The sequence below is a fragment of the Loxodonta africana genome, chromosome 25 (genome assembly GCF_030014295.1).
Source record: "Loxodonta africana isolate mLoxAfr1 chromosome 25, mLoxAfr1.hap2, whole genome shotgun sequence".
Lineage (NCBI taxonomy): Eukaryota > Metazoa > Chordata > Mammalia > Proboscidea > Elephantidae > Loxodonta > Loxodonta africana.
The window spans coordinates 17,276,895-17,297,991 of NC_087366.1; the positions used below are offsets into that span (position 1 = coordinate 17,276,895).

The following is a 21,097-nucleotide window of genomic DNA, read 5'->3' on the forward strand; positions in this document are numbered from 1 at the left end:
TGCATCTCTTGGCCCCTATAAAGTAGGATACAGAACAGAGATCCCAGAAACTTTGTTAAAGACATTTCAAATACCATTCAGATGACAAAACTGGCCCATTGCAGTGCCTTTTAACCTTGATTTTGTGTAAAACAGATTCCTTATCAGTGGGTAAGAAAATCTTCTTAATTAGTGCATTTCCCCAGAAGCCTTATGGTTTTAACCAGCAAGGACTGCAGCTTTAATGAAGATGGTGATACTACTTAATTGGAACACCTGAATGGGATTAAGGGGTACTCATACGAAGTCAACTGGTTTCCCTGGCGCCCAGAGCTCTGCAGGGTCTCTGCCTTCTTGCTGGAAACCTCTGCCAAATGAGATGAAGCTGAGCCAAATGCTTTCTCTCCTTCATAAGTCACTTAATGGGATATTTTAAATACAGACTCCAAATATTACAGAAAGAACTCTGAAACACATTGTTATGCTGAATCTACTAATAAATTTTAGAACTGAATACATCCAAGCACTAGACTTTTGCATTGCTGTTAACTTGTTATTGATCCAACAGTTTAATATGCATTAAATGAAATAGATAATTATGTTATCAATATTATGTTATTGTCTCAATAATGTTTTTCAATTGGTTATATCTTTTTACCCAAATTTAAAATCATTTCAGGCTTCTTGACAATATTGTTTTTATTACCAAAGAGTACTTACCTTCCTCCATTAAAAAAAAGAGTACTGGATTCCTCCATAAAAATTGGTGCAGTATTAATAAAGAGGACAACTCTGTTTAAAAATCGGCACCGATTTTTTTAATTTGGATAAATTAAAGTGGTGACCAAAATTGGTCTCCATAATGTCTGAAAAAAACCTTACTCTTGCTTTTGTTAAGAAACATGGTCTTGTACTTGGATTCTATGTGAAGTTCTATTACTAGTTTTGGGAACTTGGCTAGAAATTAATTAATCAATTAATTTATTGATCTGAAAATGGGGTGTGGGGGCGGAGATGACCATTATGATTCCATTAGCTCCAAAGGTCTCTCGTCTTTGATCTTTTCATCGTGTATGGGATTTGGAATGTGATTGGCATGTATGTGCCACCATTCAGATGAATTCAAGTTGCTTTCTTAGTGTATTTCGGAAGGTAGTCTCAGTTGTTTACAGTCTACTAGTGGTAGTTCAGTGGTAGAATTCTCACCTTCCACGAGGTGGACCCAGGTTCAATTGTGGGCCAATGCACCTCAAGTGTGGCCACCACCCATCTGTCAGCGGAGGCTTGCGTGGTGCTGTGATGTGGAACAGGTTTCAGCCGAGCTTCTATACTAAGGCAGACTTCGAAGATGGTCTATTCCCGAAAATTAGCCAAGGAAAACCCTGTGGATCACAAGGTCTGATCCCATTGTGCATTAGGTTGTCATGAGTTGGAGGCTGATTTGAGGGCAGCTAACAACTTTGCAGTTAATCCCCTTGATGCATATAATGATTAATTAGTGAGTTTTACCTGTGAGGCACGGGCTCCAATTAGAGCTAATGTTATGAGATTCCAGCGTACTCATTAAGGGCTGTATAGACACACTTTACTGAAGAGCAATTTCCATAGGAAAAAGAGGTGACTTTAAAGAACCTGGTACTATGTGAATCTTTGAAGGATTTTTCTTTTTCTGTCTCTATTTTCAGAGCATAAAATATAATAGTTTTTCACAATACTTTGTGAATAATTTTTCACAAATATACATTACTCAGGAGTCTTTTGATTTTAATAATTAACTGATCCAGTGACTGACAAAATTAGATTGAAAAAAAATGTAAAATTAGACTGTCCAACTGTCCTAGGTCAGCTTTCACTACTGGAGATATTTGGGTTGTTATCAAGAAAACTGTATTCTCACATAACATCATACTGTTTCAGAGAGATTTGCCTGACCAAATCAGGTGGACAGTTGGTTAGAGCCACTTTGAGAGTTCTTAAATTCTTGTGAGGATAAGTTAAACCAAAAAGCCAAACCTTTTGCCGTTGAGTCAATTCCAACCCATAGATCCTATAGGACAGGGTAGAACTGCCCCATAGGGTTCCCAGGGAGCGACTGGTAGATTTGAACTGCTCGCCTTTTGGTTAGCAGCGGTATCACTTAACCACCGTGCCACCAGGGCTCCGTGGATAACTTAGAACGTGCTAAACTATTTTTCAAAATATATAGCAAGATGATAAAGTACTCATTAGTGGAAAAAAGAGTTTAGAGGATAAGTTAGAACATGTTAACTGGTTTTTTTTTTTTTTTTTTTACTAATGAGTACTTTATTATCTTGATATATATTGTCAAAATACCGGTTGGGCTAGATAAATGTTGAATAGCTTTTGTTTTCCCCAGGCCTCCCCAAGCCCAGCAATGCCACCTTTCATTTTCTAGCCAAGTTCACTCCTAATTTTTACCCATATTCCTAGAAGAATAAAATACAAGCATACCCAGTTCCCTAGGAATGCTTTTTTTTTTTAATTAATGGCTTAGCTTATTAAATTATTATTATTAAAAGATAAATAAAAAGCATTTCAAACAAATCTATTTCTGTGTGAAGAGAAGAAAAGTGGAGTGAAATAAGAAAAAGGAGAGGACCTAGGAAAATAAAAGAGAACCGTGTAGGACACACGAGAGATACTATTGTGTGGTAAGGGGAATTATGAAAATTCCTAGGCTAGTTGTCTGGTTTGATTTTCAGACTGGCCTGATTTGTTTTAATGTGCATGGTGTGTTCATTTGCATGGTTGCAATCTGCAAGCAAAGAATGTGTTCTCTATTTTGGAGCAATCTAAGAGCCTCTGATAAAATATGTGCAGAAAAAACGTAATGACCGAGATTAGACTCCAAAAGGGCAAAGGGAATCTCATTATTTTGGTTTCTGAATTTCAGTTATATATTTTCTTCAAAACCAAAAAAGGTTTTTTTTTAATGGGCAAAAGCATTATTATCCGTTCTGAATCCAGAGTTCTTGTGATGTTTTCTGAAAAGGCAGCTGTGTCAGATTGGCTTATTTTTCCCACTCTTCCCCACTCATTTTTGTAAAGAAAAAGATAACCAATCTGCGGCTTGGTTATTAGACAATTAAAAAAGCCTGGTGGGATAATATCTTGAGGGGGGGGATATTAGACGGCTTAGAAAAGTGGCAAAAGAAACAAGATTTATTCTCATCAGAGGTGTCATGAAAAAATTGAAGTCATGCTGTGAGGTAGTGGTGAAATAATCTTGAATATCTCCACCACTTTTTCCAAATAAAATGGAAGAAAATTTAAAGTTAGCTTCCATCTAATTATGGCTAAAGAAAGCTGTGTGCATAAATGTACTGGCATAAATATTTTTCTAACGATAGTATTGATTTCTTTTTCTGTAAAAAGATATCAGACCTTAAGACCTTGTAGTTCTTAGAAAGCTGTTCTCCGAAATAGCTGAGCACTGTGGGGTTTTTATTATCCTATGGCATAAAGTAGTGGAAATTGTAACTTGTACAAGTGATAGTGTGTGTTTCCCACTATTCTCTCTCTCTCTTTTTTTAATTGTGGTGAAAGTATACACAAGAAAACATACAACTCAACAATTTCTATATCTACAATTCAGTGACATTAGTTACATCTTCAATTAGGCAGCCACTGTATCTTTTTCCAAATCCTTCCACCACTATTAATATAAACTCAGTGCCCTCTAAAACTCTTTTCTCTCTTAATGTCTCCTCCCACTTCTCTTTTCCCACTTCTCTCTTATAGCAAGTTAGTGCAGATGGGAACCTTAATTTATTTCAGTGGCTGTGGTCATATGTAGAAAATGTCATTTTGCTTCTACTCATCCCCTGGAGCTGGTGCCTGGCTCTTTACTGTTGTTAGTTGCATTCCTACTCCTGGTGACCCAAGGTCACCATGTGTGCAAAGTAGAACTACTCCATAGTGTATTCAATGGCTGTGACCTTCTGGAAGCAGACCACCAGGCTTGTCTTCTGAGATGTCTTTGGGTGGGTTTGAACTGCCAACCTTTCAGCTAGTATTCGAGTGCTTAGCCGCTTGTGCTACCCAGGCTACCTGGTCCCTTACCGTAGCATCTGTTAAGTACGTATGGATTTATTGAATGCCCTTGATGGAATACACTTTGCGACAGTATTAAAGACACCAAAAACTCATTGCTCTTGAGTCAATTCCGACTCATACTGAGGACAGAGTGCCTGGTGCATTGGAACTGCCGACCTTTTGGTTAGCAGCTGTAGCTCTCAACCGCTAGGCCACCAGGATTTCCATTAAAGACACGGGGCCTGCTTTTAGAATGGGGCCTGAGAAAAGCTCAGGGTCTCTTAACAGTCTAAGGGCAAGTATGCTACAAGTTTAACTCACAGAGCTTTGGAATGGTGTGGAAACCAGGAAACTATGTTCTATTGTTTGTTCCTGAGCAGGCCTGCTTTCTATCCAGATGCTTTCAAAGTTCTGGGAGAGTCCTGGCTGGACTTTGATATATTTAATATAAGCTCGTGGGAACGTAAGTGTTTGTGTGTTCCTCTTCTGTGGATTAATATCCGAAGTAAATCACAGAGAACTGAAGTTGGTTTATACATGTCTTCTTTTTAACTTAAGATGGAGTTTCTGTGAGGTAGGGTGCAGGGATTTGCTGCCATCAAGGCTGACTTCTTGAATTTTTTTCAAGAAATTGAAAAGAATTTTTTTTCTTCTCCTAGTAATTTGTGCCTTCTCGTAGTAATCTGTTCAAAAATCTATCACTCAGGCACCAATAATGTGCTTAAAGAAAAAGCACATCTTTTAGTTCAGCTGGAAACCGTGGTGGCGTAGTGGTTAAGAGCTGCAGCTGCTAACCAAAAGGTTGGCAGTTCGAATCCACCAGCCACTCCTTGGAAACCATATGGAGCAGTTCTACTTGTCCTATAGGGTCACTATGAGTTGGAGTCGACTTAGTGGCAACAGGTTTTTTTAGTTCAGTTATGGAGAATCCAATTTATCCTCATTCTCTAAGGCATTTACTAGGAGAAAATGAGAGTCCTTGGGCATTATTCTGCGTAATTAGATTTTTGCACCTTTGTAATGTGAATTGGGATTTCTGATTTCTTCACCCTAAGGTGTAAAGTGATGGTATTCGGCAACCTGAGACTATAGCTGATGTTATAATTCATCGGAACTTTTAAACTTCTATAACTGAGAAGTTCTGAGGGTAAAAACAATGATGGATATTTTATTTTATAATTATTAAAAAAATTTTTTTTAGAGTCCCTTCTCTGGTTCTGCACCACCGTCTGTCAGTGTGTTGTACTATGGTGGCTTGCATGTTGCTGTGATGCTGGAAGCTATGCCACCAGTATTTCAAATACTAGCAGGGTCACCCATGGTGGACAGGTTTCAGTGGAGCTTCCAGACTGAGACAGACTAGGAAGAAAGGTTTAGGCAATCTACTTCCAAAAATTAGCCAGTGAAAACCCTATGAATCACAATAGAACATGTAGTGATAGAAGATGAGCCTCCTAGGTTGGAAGGTAACAATGGACCCAAGCATGCTGAGGATGATGAGGGTGGCATGGGACCTGACAGCATTTCATTCTGTTGTACATGGGGTTGCCATGATTTGGAGCTGACTCAACAGCAACTAACAACAATAACACCTACTTCTGGTTCCCAAAATTAATCTTCACCTGCATTTTTAACACCCTGCGCCAAGTACCTAATTAATCCTTTCCTCCTATGTGGACTTTCCTTAGATCCCAGGAGATAGTGACCTTGTATTAAAATAAACCTGTTTTTTAATTTATGCATTTTCCTCCCTGTTGTAACAATAAAAACGTAATCGCCGAGAATCGGGATTTCTTTTTTGTAATGCCAGAGGGAAAAACAAAGATGAGATCGTAAGTAAATAAAACTGGATAGAAAATATAATAATCTCAACTATTTAAAAAAAATAATTGAAAAAAGTCTTGAAGGAAATACAGCAAAAATATTGTTTTTTAAAAATATCTTTCTGTACTTATGCACTATTTTTCTAAAAGTAATTGACATGAAAAGACACCTGCATATTTCAAAGATGATTTTGGATTAGATCATAGGTGTGTTGACACTGGGAATGATAGGGGAACTGGAACACATGATAAACAGTGTTTCTCAAGGAAGAAAATGATGATGAAGAGTAGATTTGAGTTGAACTGCTACAGGACTAGGAAGTTAATAAAGAACATTCTGGAATGAGAAGATATACAAATCTGTTAGGTTCTTCAGAATTTACGTAAGCTTAGATTCCTAGATTCCTGTATACTTAGATTCCTATATACTTTCCATGTTTCCAGGCTGGTCAGAGTAAATAAACAAACAAACCAAGATAGAGATTAAAAAAAATTACCCACCGGTAATTTTTTTTAAAAATAATTTTTATTGTGCTTTAAGTGAAAGTTTACAAATCAAGTCAGTCTCTCACACAAAAACCCGTATACACCTTGCTACACACTCCCAATTACTCTCCCCCTAATGAGACAGCCCGCTCTCTACCTCCACTCTCTCTTTTTGTGTCCTTTTAGCCAGCTTCTAACCCCCTCCACCCTCTCATCTCCCCTCCAGGCAGGAGATGCCAACATAGTCTCAAGTGTCCACCTAATCCAAGAAGCTCACTCCGCACCAGCATCCCTCTCCAACCCATTGTCCACTCCAATCTATGCCTGAAGAGTTGGCTTCGGGAATGGTTCCTGTCCTGGGGCAACAGAAGATCTGGGGGCCATGACCACCAGGGTCCTTCCAGTCTCAGTCATACCATTAAGTCTGGTCTTATGAGAATTTGGGGTCTGCATCCCACTGCTCTCCTGGTCCCTCAAGGGTTCTCTGTTGTGTTCCCTGTCAGGGCAGTCATCGGTTGTAGCTGGGCACCATCTAGTTCTTCTGGTCTCAGGATGATGTAGTTGCTGGTTCAGTGTGGTCCTTTTTGTCTCTTGGGCTCCTAATTGCCTTGTGTCCTTGGTATTCTTCATTCTCCTTTGCTCCATTTGGGTTGAGACCAACTGATGCATCTTAGATGGCTGCTTGCTAGCATTTAAGACCCCAGACGCCACTCTTCAAAGTGCGATGCAGAATGTTTTCTTAATAGATTTTATTATGCCAATTGACTTACATGTCCCCTGAAACCGTGGTCCCAGACCCCTGCCCCTGCTACACGGGCCTTCGAAGCATTCAGTTTATTCAGGAAACTTCTTTGCTTTTGGTTTAGTCCAGTTGTGCTGACCTCCCCTGTATTGTGTGCTGTCTTTCCCTTCACCTAAAGTAGTTCTTATCTACTATATAATTAGTGAATGCCCCTCTCCCACCCTCCCTCCCTCCCCCCTCTCATAACCACAAAAGAATGTTTTCTTCTCAGTTTAAATTATTTCTCAAGTTCTTATAATAGTGGTCTTATACAATATTTGTCCTTTTGCAACTGACTAATTTCACTCAGCATGATACCTTCCAGGTTCCTCCATGTTATGAAATGTTTCACAGATTCCTCGATGTTCTTTATCGATGCGTAGTATTCCATTGTGTGAATATACCATAATTTATTTATCCATTCATCCATTGATGGGCACCTTGGTTGCTTCCATCTTTTTGCTATTGTAAACAGTGCTGCAATAAACATGGGTGTGCATATATCTGTTCGTGTAAAGGCTCTTATTTCTCTAGGATATATTCCAAGGAGTGAGTGGGATTGCTGGATTGTATGGTTGTTCTATTTCTAACTTTTTAAGGAAGCATCAAATTGATTTCCAAAGTGGTTGTACCATTTGACATTCCCACCCGCAGTGTAGAAGTGTTCCAATCTCTCCACAGCCTCTCCAACATTTATTATTTTGTGTTTTTTGGATTAATGCCAGCCTTGTTGGAGTGAGATGAAATCTCATTGTAGTTTTGATCTGCATTTCTCTAATGGCTAATGATCGTGAACATTTCCTCATATATGTGTTATCTACCTGAATGTCTTCCTTAGTGAAGTGTCTATTCATATCTTTTGCCCATTTTTAAATTGGGTTGTTTGTTTTTTTTGCAGTTGAGTTTTTGCAGTATCATGTAGCTTTTAGAGATCAAGCGCTGATCAGAAATGTCATAGCTAAAAACTTCTCCCAGCGTGTAGGTAGTCTTTTTAGTCTTTTGATGAAGTCTTTGGATGAGCACAGGTGTTTGATTTTTAGGAGCTCCCAGTTATCTAGTTTTTCTTCTGCATTCTTAATAATGTTTTGTATACTGTTTATGCCATGTATTAGGGCTCCCAACGTTGTCCCTATTTTTTCTTCCATGATCTTTATCGTTTCAGATTTTATATTTAGGTCTTTGATCCATTTTGAGTTAGTTTTTGTGCATGGAGTGAGGTATGGGTCTTGTTTCCTTTTTTTGCAGATGGATATCCAGTTATGCCAGCACCATCTGTTAAAAAGACTGTCTTTTCCCCATTTCACTGTTTGGGGCCTTTGTCAAATATCAACTGCTCATATGTGGATGGATTTATGTCTGGATTCTCAATTCTGTTCCATTGGTCCATGTATCTGTTGTTGTACCAGTACCAGGCTGTTTTGACTACTGTGGTGGTATAATAGGTTCTAAAATCAGGTAAAGTAAGGCCTCCGACTTTGTTCTTCTTTTTCAGTAATGCCTTATTTATCTGGGGCCTCTTTCTCTTCCATATGAAATTGATGATTTGTTTCTCCATCTCATTAAAGAATGTCCTTGGGATTTGGATCGGAATTGCATTAAATGTATAGATCGGTTTTCCCACCAGTAATTTTTTGGACTAAAGTTGTCTAAAGACTTAAGAGGAATTAACCTGTATAAGTCTGATTTTTTTAAAAAACAAGTATGAGTTGAGCTTTGACAGTGTATATTTTTAATAATAAATATTCAAGCCGAGAACGGTATCTTTTACCTTTCTTGGAACACTGGTATTGGTTTCATTATAATATTGCAGTGTAATTTGCTTTGCTCTTAGGTATTTAAACAGCCATTCCTTCATTCACTCAACAAATATTTGCTGAGGATATAAATATACCTTTGGAGGAATGATAAGATGTATTGAAACAGCTGTAGTAAACCTAGTGCACACTTTTGGGAGAACACAAAAGAGGGTGAGATTGTAAACAGTTGGAGAGATCTGACAAAGCTCTATAACTCGGGATTACAGCCTAGGTTTGAAGGGTCTAAAACAGGGCTTGCAGGGTATTTTGGGAGAGAAAGGAGGAGTGAAGTCATCAGCATATGCAAGGGACAAGGAGATAAGGACAACTGGGGCCAGATCAAGAGCCTTTGATACTATGCTAAGAATTACTACTCTAGGCAGTGGGGAACCACTGTTTTTTTTTTTTTTTTTAATGTGCTCTGGCAGCAACATGTAAGTGAAACTTTGTTAAGTCAGCACCCAGAATACTGTGCCTCTATGACTAAAGAGGTGTGTGCCTCTCACGGCTTTCAAGTTTCCTGATAGAATTAATGCCAAGATTTGGTCTAGTCTAACATCTAGACATTGGTAATTTATAGCTTTGGTTTGAATGGAATTATGGTGTCAGCTTGGATTCAGCCCCTCCCGTTTTGCTCTATTGGCTCTGGACTCTAACCACTTCCCAGAATCCTCCTCTGCCACACAAACCAAGCATTGTGGATTGAATTGTGTCCACCCAAAATGTGTATCAACTTGGCTAGGTCATGATTTCCAGTATTGTGTGGTTGTCCATCATTTTGTGATATCATCTGATTATCCTGTGTGTTGTAAATCCTAACTTGTATGATGTTAAAGAAGCAGGATTAGAGGCAGTTATGTTAATGAGGCAAGACTCAGTCTACAGGATTAGGATGTATTTCGAGTCAATCTCTTGAGATACAAAAGAAGGAAGTGAGCAGATAGGAGAGGGACCTCCTACTACCAAGAAGGAAGAGTGGACAGTGGAGCATGTGCTTTGAACCCGGGGTCCCTGCTCTGAGAAGCTCCTAGACCAGGGGAAGATTGATGGCAGGGACCTTCCCCCAGAGGTGATAGAGGAAGAAAGCTTTCACCTTAGAGATGGTGCCTTGAACTCGAACTTCTAGCCTCCTAGACTGTGAGAGAATAAATTGCTGTTTGTTAAAGCCATCCACTTGTGGTATTTCTGTTACAGCAGCACTAGGTAACTAAGACATCAAGCTTTGGCTTATTTCCCATAATCCTCCAGGACCTATGTATCAGCCCTGGGTACTCACTTCACCTACCCTGGCTTTGACTTTGTTGTTGTTGTTGTTTTTGGCATGACTTTTTTGTTCTTGTTTTAGAGCTGAGAGCTAGTGAGATTTTTTTTTTGCCTTGCCATGATACAGAGAGAGAGTAGATTAAGAAACTTTTAAAATGTTGTTGAAAGTTAACAAAGGCTTGGTTGAAGGTGTAGAAGCTGGGATGGATTCAAGAAATATTGTGGAGTTAGAAATGAAAAGACCTGATAATTGAATATGGGAGAATAAGTCAAATGATATTGCTGAATTTTTGAGCCTATATGGATTCAAATGGTTTTAAAAGGGCCAATAGAAATTTTTCTTATTTTTACAGAGTTGAACTGAAGCTAAATTTTGTCGATAGAGCTGTTAAAGTGGCTTCTTTTAGCTTCAGTGATGATTACCCTGAAGGGGGTTCTGAGCAGCCCGGTTAAGTGAATTGTACCAACACAATGCCTAGCACAGGCTGCAATAAAATTAATTAAATTAAGTAAGATTAGAAAAAAAGTGCCTGTTCCAAAAATACTCCATTGCTGTCGAGTCGATTCTGAGCAGCCCTTCCATTTGTTCCAGTCTTTCTGTTATTGAGTAACCTCAATATTGAGTGGAAGGCTTGGCATTGAGTTTTACAAACAAGTCAGGAAAGAAAACATGATACTAAATTTGGAGGGGAAATGAAGGAAAGTTAATACTCAAGAATCTTGAGAACCCTGTGAAAAACAAGTTGGTCTCATATGAGGTTATTTTATGTAGTGCCAGTGGGTTGATCCATTTATTTGAATGTTTTCATGGTGGAATATTAAATAATTGTTATAATTTTCAAAAGTTATTGAGTGACTAATATGTGCCAGGGATTGTTCTGGGAATTTTTACCTGCAGACTATCGCATTTAATCTGTATAATAGCCCTGTGATATAGGAATCTTATCCCCATTTTATAGGTGAGAAAATAGAGGCTTAGAGAAAAAGACTCAATGTAACACAGCTGGTAACTCATGATTTTCTCTTCAGCTCATTAACGCTAATATTTTTTATTTAGTTGTTTTCAATCAGGGCTTTGAGCCGTTTTGTTCTGGTTCTAACCCCTACTGAGAATTTGCATTGCCACCCCAGGTATATTAAATTAGAATCTATAGTTTAATAAGACCCCCAGGCGATTCTTATGTATAATAAATTTTGGGACCATTACTCTACTGGTGTTCTCCGAATTGATCCCTAACCAGCAGCATTAGCATCACCTATGAACTTGCTAGAAATGCAAATTTTTAGCAGGAGTTTGAACAAACACAAACCAGTTCGAAGCCTTGCTTTATAGCCATAATTTTATGTAATCATTACAACAACCTTATAAGCTTGTTACCCTTGTTATCTTCATTTCACACATGAGCATGAAGGGTAAGTAACTCACATGAGACCCCACAGCTGGTAGGAGGCAAAGATGGGACTTGAACCCACGTCTGTCTCACTCCAGAGTCCATGTTCCTAATCGCAGTGATATTTTGACTTAACACCAGGATTTGCTCTAATTCTCAGGGTCTTCCTTATTTCAGAACCTGTTGTCTCTAAGTCGATTCCAACTCATAGTGACCCTACAGGATAGAGTGGAACTACCCCATAGGGTTTCCAAGACTATAATCTTTGGGGAAGCAGATTGCCATGTCTTTCTGTTGCAGAGTGGCTGGTGGGTTCAAACCGCCAACCTTTAGGTTAGCTTAGCCACTACGCCACCAGGGCTCCTTAAGATGAAATCCAGATAACTTTTGAGGATAGCTTTGGGTTATTTTCCTAAAGAGCAATAATGTTGTTGGCTGTTTTATTCCTATTTCGACCTGGTCATTAGGTTAGTTACCCAGCAAAGCTGGGATCCCTTCTTCTGTAACTGCTGCCTGGTGGATGATGCGTGGATGATGTACTGATGGTACCAATATGTAGTAGATATTCAAATTACAGAGCATATTTCTTATCCTTGGGAGGGAGTAGTGGCATCCTAGTACCTCAGTAGAAGCAGGGCGTTCCTGGAGGAGGTTTGGTGACGTGGCAGGAAATCTGGTTTCAAAGGCTTGTAGAGCTCATCATAAGAGGGTATCCTTTCGTGTATATCCAAGTGTTTCTAAGAACGCAAAAATTAGCATCAGAATGAACAGGCCGCTCTTTTTATGGATGAAATGGTGGTTACTTGGCTCTAAAGGGCAAATTTTGTTAACCATTTATATGTTTCAATGAGGCAAGACTCGTTTTCATTGTGGGAATTTTCAAAGGTATCTCACTTTTTAGGTAAGAAAATTATAAACAAGGATATAGAATTTTACTATTTATGCACTATGTAAAAGCTAGTAAAAAAAAAACTAATTAGATGGTTATAAAGCCTGAGCATATTAATGTATTATACGAATGCTGATTAATAGTGATACCATAAACTCACAAGCAAGTAAAAACATGCCTGATTCAAATTATAGGAACTTTTATATGCATTTCTACATGACCTGTTATTAGTGGGTCTCAAAGTGCCTTACAAGTTATAATTACTAAAGCCCATAAATACAACCAGTAAATAGCATTTTATTGAGGGAATAGCCAAGAATTCCTTTTTACCTCATGCATATCATGATACCTAAATACTTGAGCAAAAGTAGAATTCCCATATAGAGTATTTTTACACTCTGAGAGTTTTGGCCTATGAATCCATAGGCCTAGAAGCTGGCAGCTATGGATTCAAAGTTCACATATTGAGTGTCTCAATCTGCTATGATTAGAACTCTGGTTATTTTTGAAATTCTACATGCATAATTGTTGTTAGGTGCTGTCGAGTTGGTTCTGGCTCATACTGACCCTATATACCATAGGACGAAACACTGCCTGGTCTTCTATCTGAATACCGGTGGCATAGCTTCCAGCATCATAACAACACACAAGCCCCCACAGTATGACAGACTGACAGACGTGCAGGAGACATGCATAATAGCTCTAAACAAATCTTGCGAGTCTGTTGTATTTTAAAATTTCTCTGTTGACTCTAATAACAAATTTGAAAAACAAAAATTATGCTCACTGGACATGAAAGTATTTTAATATTTGGGAAAGTTATAGCAGGTTTATTTTTCTTCAAGCTAATGTCTTATTCTGAGGACTAACTCCTTGTAAGCAGCCAGTGGAAACGATTTATTTCTATGCTCTGTAGAAAGTACTTCGGATGCAATGAGGATTTCAGATCTACTTCAGAATGCTCCTTTGCCCTTTCTCCCCTGTTTCTCCTTTCTCTCCTTTGCAGCTCCTTCACTCTCCAAACTAAGCACTGATTGGAGAAGCTCAGGACTATTTCCAGTGCCTGTCTCTCCAGTCCTGAAGCTCTCCCCACATGACTGATCCATCACCAGTATGAGTTGCCTTCAAGTTGATTCCGACTTACTGTGACCTCATGTGTGTCAGAGTAGAATTGTGCTCATAGGGTTTTCAATGGCTGACTTTTTGGAAGGAAATGGCTAGGCCTTTCTTCCAGGCATCTCTGGGTAGATTCAAACCGTGGACCTTTCAGTTAGCAGCTGAACATGTTAACTCTTTGCATTAACCAGGGACTCCACACATACTCAGCTTTATTTTCTTCTGGTGCTGAGAGACTATATTGCAATCGGTGGTCACTGTTGTGAGGTAACCTCACTTTGGTGATTATAGTTCATTGTCAAGCAGATTCAAAGAAAGGTGTAGACGAATGAGCACCTTTCTTTACTGTTAGAGTCCCTGGAACCTGGAGAGAATGAGTGACTTGACTGAGGTCGTATAGCTGGTGTCTGTCTTACAACTAGAAATGGGATCAGAACCCAAGTCCCCAGGTTCTTAAACCAAAGCTCTTGCCTTTCACACTAGTCGTGCAGTGGTTTGAATCACAAACATTCTTTAAAACAGAAACACAGGAGCAGAACTAGAAACAGTTTGTTGATTTCCTTTAGGGCTGTGAATTGGCAAGACTTATTATTCCTTCAGGAATCTGAAGGAATATGGAATGATGAGTGTGCAGGGTTGAAATGGCACACCCTGAGATCATTGTTGGGTGGGAGAAGTTGAATGACTGGAGGTAGAAGGGAATGAAGAGCAAATTGAGATGGAGAAGAGGGTGAGGTAGAGTGGTAGCCTTGGAAGGATTAAAAGGTTGGCTGAGTTTATGGTCATGGCAATGGGTTGTTGATATAGAATGAAGAAAAGACTACTGGTTACTGGATGGATGTTGCTTCAGGACTTTGAAGTATCTCAGGATGATGCTAAAAGCGGGGGAGGGAGAGGTAAAGGCATGTGCAACATGTGTCCAAGTTCTCAGAGAATGCGGACTAGTAACAAATCCCTAGGGAACAGTGATGTTACGAAGACTTGAGGGTGATGTTTATAGAATCAGATGGTTATGTATCTATGTTGTAAGAGTTGCTGTATTTCAAAATTCTAATTTTCTTCCCCTTCCCTCCAGGGAAAACTGAGGCTGCTATCAAAAACTTCAGTCCCTACTACAGTCGCCAGTACTCTGTGGCTTTCTGCAATCATGTACGAAGTGAAGTAGAACAGCAAAGAGATTTACAATCACAATTTTTGAAGACCAAGGTAACCCAAGGATATTTGGTGTACATATTTCTCCCACTGAGGCAAGCTTTATAACTCATAATATTTCTGAAATAAATAATAATTTGAGTGGCAATTTAAAAAAATCTGCTCGGAAATAATTTTATACTCAGAAAAACTCTACTGGCCTGGAAGTTAGAACATCTGTTTTCTTGTTGATGTGTAATCCATGTAAAAAGAAAACTGCTATAATTCCAATTTCATTGTGTTTTCCCCACATCGGTGCTTTAACACTGGGAAATTTGACTTGCTGTAGTGAAATTTAGAGGAATAAAGGTCATAGTTTCAATGCTTTGTACCAAGAACTTTTTCATTTTGGTCATTGATTAAATATGATTTTCTCTTCTGATACCCAAAATTCATTCTTTCTCCTATGCTCCATTATAATCATTATCCACAACCTGAACACATGTTTACTGAGAACCTACTATTTGCGAGTCCTTACTCTAAGGACAAGCAGCTCTGGTGGCACAGCCGTTAAGTGCTTGGCTACTAACCTAAAGGTTAGCAGTTTGAACCCATCAGCTGCTCCATGGGAGAAAGATGTAGCAGTCTGCTTCCCTAAAGATTACAGCTTTGGAAACCCTATGCGATAGTTCCACTCTGTCCTATAGGGCCTATATGAGTTGTAATTGACTCGATGGCAATAGGTTTTTTTTTTTTGTCCTTTTGGTGTTCTAAGGACTAGGGGAACAAGACAAAATTCTTTGCCTTCCTGGAGTTTATATTCAAATGTAGGAGACAGATAATAAACAAGTAAATATATAATGTAGTATAATGCTACAAAAAATACTAAAGCAGGAGTCTCATTTTAAATAAGTTGGTCAGGAAGCCCTCTTTATGGCGATGATATTTGAGCAGAAAGTGGAATGAAATAAGGGAGCAGACTATGTGAGTAGTATGGGAAGAGTGTTCTAGGCAGATGGACAGCCATGCAAAGACCCTGTGGCAGTAATAAGCATGGCTAGAAGCTAGTGTGCTGAAAGCAGTGTGAGGAAGGGGTTGATATGAGATGACTGCAGAGAGATAGGTAGGGGCCAGATCATGTAGGACCTATAAGCTACGATAAGGGCTTAGACTTTGTTTTCAGTGTGATGGAAAGTCATCATTAGAGGGTATTGAATACAGAGTGACGTAATTGTAAATGGCCTTTCGGGCCTCTCTGTGGAGAATACACTGTGGGGAGGGGCAAGAGAAGAAACAGGAGACTGGGGAGGAGGATATCGCAGCAGTTCCAGTGAGAGATGATGGGCTAGGGTGATAGTGGTAAGAGTTGTGGGAGGCTGTCCAAGTCAGGGTGTATTCCAGGTAGAGCTGACAGGACTTGCTGATGGGTTGGGTGTGAGATAATAGAAGAAGAGAGAAATCAATGATGATTTTTTATGCAAATGTGTGGACAGTTGCGTTTTACTCAGAAGGAGGAGTTGGGGTGGGTTAGGAATCATGAGTTCGTTTTGGACATGATAAGTTTGAGATGCTTGTTTGGCATACACCGTGGAAATACGGAATAGGCAGCCAGTTGGTCTAGAACTCAGTAGAGAGGTCAAGGCTAGAGATAGAAATTTGGGAGTTGTCAGCTTATAGCTGGTATTTTAAAGCCCTAGGACATAACCAAGAGTCTAAATAGAGAAAAAAAGTTCCACAAGCAAGTCCTGGCCCCTTCAACATTTGGAGATCAGAAAGACAAGTATCCAGTAAGACAGGCTGAGAATAGCTTGTGGAGTAGGAGAAAAACCAGCAAAATGTGATGTGCCCAAAAGCAAGTGAAGAGGTGTTTCAAGAAGGAGGGAGTGATCAATGAGTCAAATAGCACAGAGAGTTTCAATAAGATTTAGCAGCTTAAGCATGGCGGGATAAATGATTGTTATCCCTATAAAACAGTGGTTCTCAAACATCGGGGAGCCTGTTAGAAGTGCAAATTCCAGACCACATCCCCATAGATTCAGATATAGCAAATCTCGGGTCGGGCACACTTTTAACAAGTGCATCAGTTGACTTTAGTGGCCCAGGTTTAAGAAACACTCCACACAGGAATTATAAAGTTCAGTTTATACCATGAGGCTTCAGCTGCCTTTAAATAGAAGAGTGAAGCCCTGTCTTACCTTTTAATGAGGCAAAAAAGAAGACTGTCCCATTATTCATCATGGCAGAACACTAAGCACTGAAGGGAATTCATTTCATCCCTTTGACAATTCTTCAGAGAGATTGGCATCTGTCTTCTCTGTATGGTTCATAAGATTTTTTCTTGAAAATAGAGAAATCAGTTTCTAAAAGCACTATGGTTTTTTAATAAAAGGAGTACATGTAAATTCAGTAACAGTAGCAAGAAAAAACAGGAGGTCCATTTCCATATTCTGAAGTAATGCTCGAGTTGGACAATGAGGCAGAGTAGGAATTATCCCTTACACAGTTAACCCGATGGAAGGCCTAATTAGGAGTCTAACCAAAATGGTCCTATGGCACATATGTCACCAGGGTGAACAAAAAATTCTCAACCTCTTAAATAGAAGAGGTAGAACTGAAGTGTGCTGGCCTGATGCCAGCTTGCTCTTTAACCAAATAGCAAACAGGTTCCCCTCGAGAAGCACGATGATGGATTAAGTGTTTATAGCATGGCTTCCATGAGTTTTTGGATTTGGGAAAACCATTAAGCACTGACTCTTGAGGCTGAGACTGAAGGTGTGATGAATAGGAGGATCGCCTCTTAATTCTCCTGTTTTTCCAGGAATTAACACTGAGGCACCTTCAGGGTGTAAGGGTGGATGTCCCCAACTTGAGCTTCCTTGCCCCACTTCCTCTCTCCCACAGTTTATCAAGCACTTATTAAGTGCCAAATGTATGCAAGGTCCAACCCTAATCCAACAACCACTTGTGCCACCCAGGGCCTCCTTGGATAGGTAGACTTAGTTATTTTTTTTGTTGTGATAGTTAATTGTATTATTGTATTTTAAGCCACCATTGGAGCCTGGAACTGTCTTGTATGAAGCTGAGCTGTCACAATTTGCTGAAGACATAAAGAAATGGAAGGACAGATACATTGTGGTTAAAAATGATTTTGCTGTGGAGAGCTATGAGAACAAAGAGGTAAGACATTTCCTTGTTACCATGGTTCTTGCAATAGCCTTAAACATTGGCTGGGTTGATTGATTCATTCAGGAAGTATTGACTCATTCACATACTCATTTTGGTTAATAAATATTTGTTGAATACCTACTATATGCTACTAGTTCTAGGTACATCGTGGTAGATCAGACAGATGCTTGCAATCTAGTGGGCAAGATAGACTTTGAACAAGTGAGGGTAAAAATGGAAGGTTATACTGAGTGACCAGTGTTTGGGGCACTGATATCTCTCCCTCTCTGCTCCGTGGGCCTCATGTCTTCACGCTTTTAAGTGTTGTACATGACAGGTAGCTGGGGGCTTATTTCATAAGATTGTGATTGAATCTGCCTGGGTTCCTAGAAAACCAGAACGTTTCACAAACTTTTATTCCACTTACCTTTATGGATTTTATTTTATCTTAGAAATTTTCTTGTGGTAAAATATATATGATAGAATATTTGCCATTTTAACCATTTTTAAGCATGCATTTCACTGACATTAATCACAGTTACCATATTGTACAACCATTGTCACTCTCAATTTTCAAATGTTTTTCATCGCCTTAAATGTTTTTCAGTACCCCTTAAGTAATAACTTCCCGTTCTCCTCCCTTCTGCTAGCCCCTCGTAACCACTAATAAACTTTTGTCTCTGTGCATCAGCCTATTCTAGATATTTCACATAAGTGGAATCATATAATATATATCCTTTTGTGTCGGACTTATTTCGCTTAACATAATGTTTTCAAGGTTCATACATGTTGTGGCATGTATCAGGACTTCATCTCTCCTTATGGCTGAATAATATTCCATTATATCTCGTTTTGTTTATCTGTTCATCCGATGATGAACACTTGGGTTGTTTCCACCTTATGGATCTTTTTCCCATTAACTTTTATAGTTTTTGTCTGTAAAATGTGGATAAAATAAGATGATGTACATAAAATGCCTAGAACACTGGGGAGGACTTCTGTTTTTCTTAGTTCTCATTTCTTACCCGGTATAGGGAAGTAGTGTGGTATAACGGAAAGAACATTGGACAGTGAATTAGGAAAAGTAAAGCTTAGGTTAAGTTGTGCCACTGGCTAAAAGTCAACTCATGAGTAAGTCTCTTACTGTCTCTGGGCCTCAATTAAACCAGGAAGTTAGCGTGCATGATCCTAAAAGTTCCTTCCAGATATTATATTGTATACATTTTTAGTTTACATCAATTCTGAAGCTCCCTTTAAAAAGAATACCATAGTTATCAGTTAAAGGTAGTGTCAGATTTAAAACTGCTGTCTTGATCCCAGGTTCAAGAGTGGTCAGGCCAACCTCCACAGAGTACTCTGAACAGTACCGCTGATGCTAAACCGTTAGGAAGAAGCTCAGGCTGACACACCAACGTTTTTCCTTCCCATCTCACATGGAAAACGGAAATAAAATACAATGCAAACTTGTTCCACAGACTACCAGGCAATGCCCAAGTAGTTTCTTAGGTAGTCTTATTCTTCTTAATATTCATTAAACTAATATTTTCTCTGCCTAGCTATAGTAGGATTTTATTCAACACTAGATTTGCATTCTGAAGCAAATTATTAACACACTATAAATAATAGTAATAGTAACAATAATAACAAATCACCTTATATTCTGTATGGTACTTTACAGTGTCCTTTCAGGGTAGCTTGAGGAGTAGTAATACAGTATAATGGTTATTATTATGGGCTGTTAACCACACCTTTACCAGCTACTCGGTATGTGTCTTTGGATTAAGTTAGAAATCTCCTTGGGCCTCAGTTTTCTCGTCCATAAGATGGTGACTATGATCCCTTTGTCACGATGTAGCCCCCCGCCACACAAAAAAAGTGTTGCCATCGAGTCGATTCTGACTCATATCGACCCTATAGGACAGAGTAAAATTGCCCCACAGGGTTTTCAGGGAGCGGCTGGTAGATGCGAACTTCATACCTATAAATTACCTATCATGTTATTGAGAGGCCATTTTGGCTGGTAATAAAGCAGGAAAGCAGAAGCATTTGCATTTGATAGTCATTTCCTACTTCCTGCACATTCCCAGTGGGGGCTGGATAAGCCTGGGTATGAATCCTAGGTCTGCCACCTGCTCACCACTGGATTAAGGGCAAGTTACTTAACCTCTTTGAGCTTCATTTTTCTCATTTGTAAAGTGGAGATGATAATATCTATTTCATGTTTCTGTTTTGAAGATTAAATAATATAATGTTTATAAAATCCCAGACTGAAGCCTGTTATATAACTCATAATACAATTCAGATTTGAGGCCAGTCTGAAGCAAACTGTTTCTAAACTTTCTTAAAATCACAGAACTTTAGGTTTTTCTTTTTAGGATCCGGGTCCCTGATATGCTTAAGGAGTGGATTAATGGTTCTTACAATAGGTATGAAAATAAGCTTCTTAGATACACGCAAGCTTGTTTTGTTCGAGTCTCCATTACTGTCTTATTGATGCAGAATATGATATGCTGCTGTTGTTCTGATTTGGTTGCCTCGATCAACATTATTTTGATTATTTCCAAGAGTACATTCTAGATTTTGTATTCTACAGTTTCTTGGTTTCAATTCTCAGTGTCCCTTTAGGTTGCTAATCTCAAAATTGTGCCTTGATTTAAGCCCCCATCAGAAACACAGGCTTACATTTTATCTTATCTGTCCATGTCCTTGTGGGTGTATCTGCATAACAGACTTCTTTAGCAACGCACTGGGGCTCTTCCATTGACCAAACAACGCAGCTTCTTATCTGCTGGCGAGAATTTGTTCTGATGTGACCATATTGCACCTCCATCCCAGGTCATTTTATTGCAAAACAGTCACACATCTGAGGGCAAAGTGGTGGCAGTGTTTTATCATGGCAACGTTTTTATGTTTTTGACAAAAACCTATGGCAACCCTAATTGCAATTACCTGTTCTGCAGTCTTGTGAGTCACCATACATGACCCATGCCGGTCACCAAGCATTCTGTATAGCAAGTGTCATTGTACAATATCACCATTGTGGTTGTTATCAGAATGACTCAGGCATTAAGTTCTGAAAAGCTAAGTGCAGTGTGGAATATCTAGAAGTTACTAAGATTATGTTTTCCCCATTTGAGAAAAATACCTGTAGTAAATCTCCCTGAGATTAGAGACTATGATTTACCACATTATGACCTTCACAGAAAAGTACTAAAGGACTA

The 21,097-nt window shown here is 39.0% G+C and overlaps 1 protein-coding gene across 1 annotated transcript in view; it reads left to right on the forward strand.

Moving 5' to 3' along the window:
• The window catches only part of NIBAN1 (niban apoptosis regulator 1), a 166,680-nt gene that overhangs the window by 58,134 nt on the left and 87,449 nt on the right, over positions 1-21,097 (forward strand). Inside the window, exons 2-3 of the mRNA XM_010590944.3 lie at positions 14,656-14,786; positions 17,757-17,888. Coding sequence (XP_010589246.2) covers positions 14,656-14,786; positions 17,757-17,888 — 263 coding nt within the window. The remainder of the gene's footprint in view (positions 1-14,655; positions 14,787-17,756; positions 17,889-21,097) is intronic.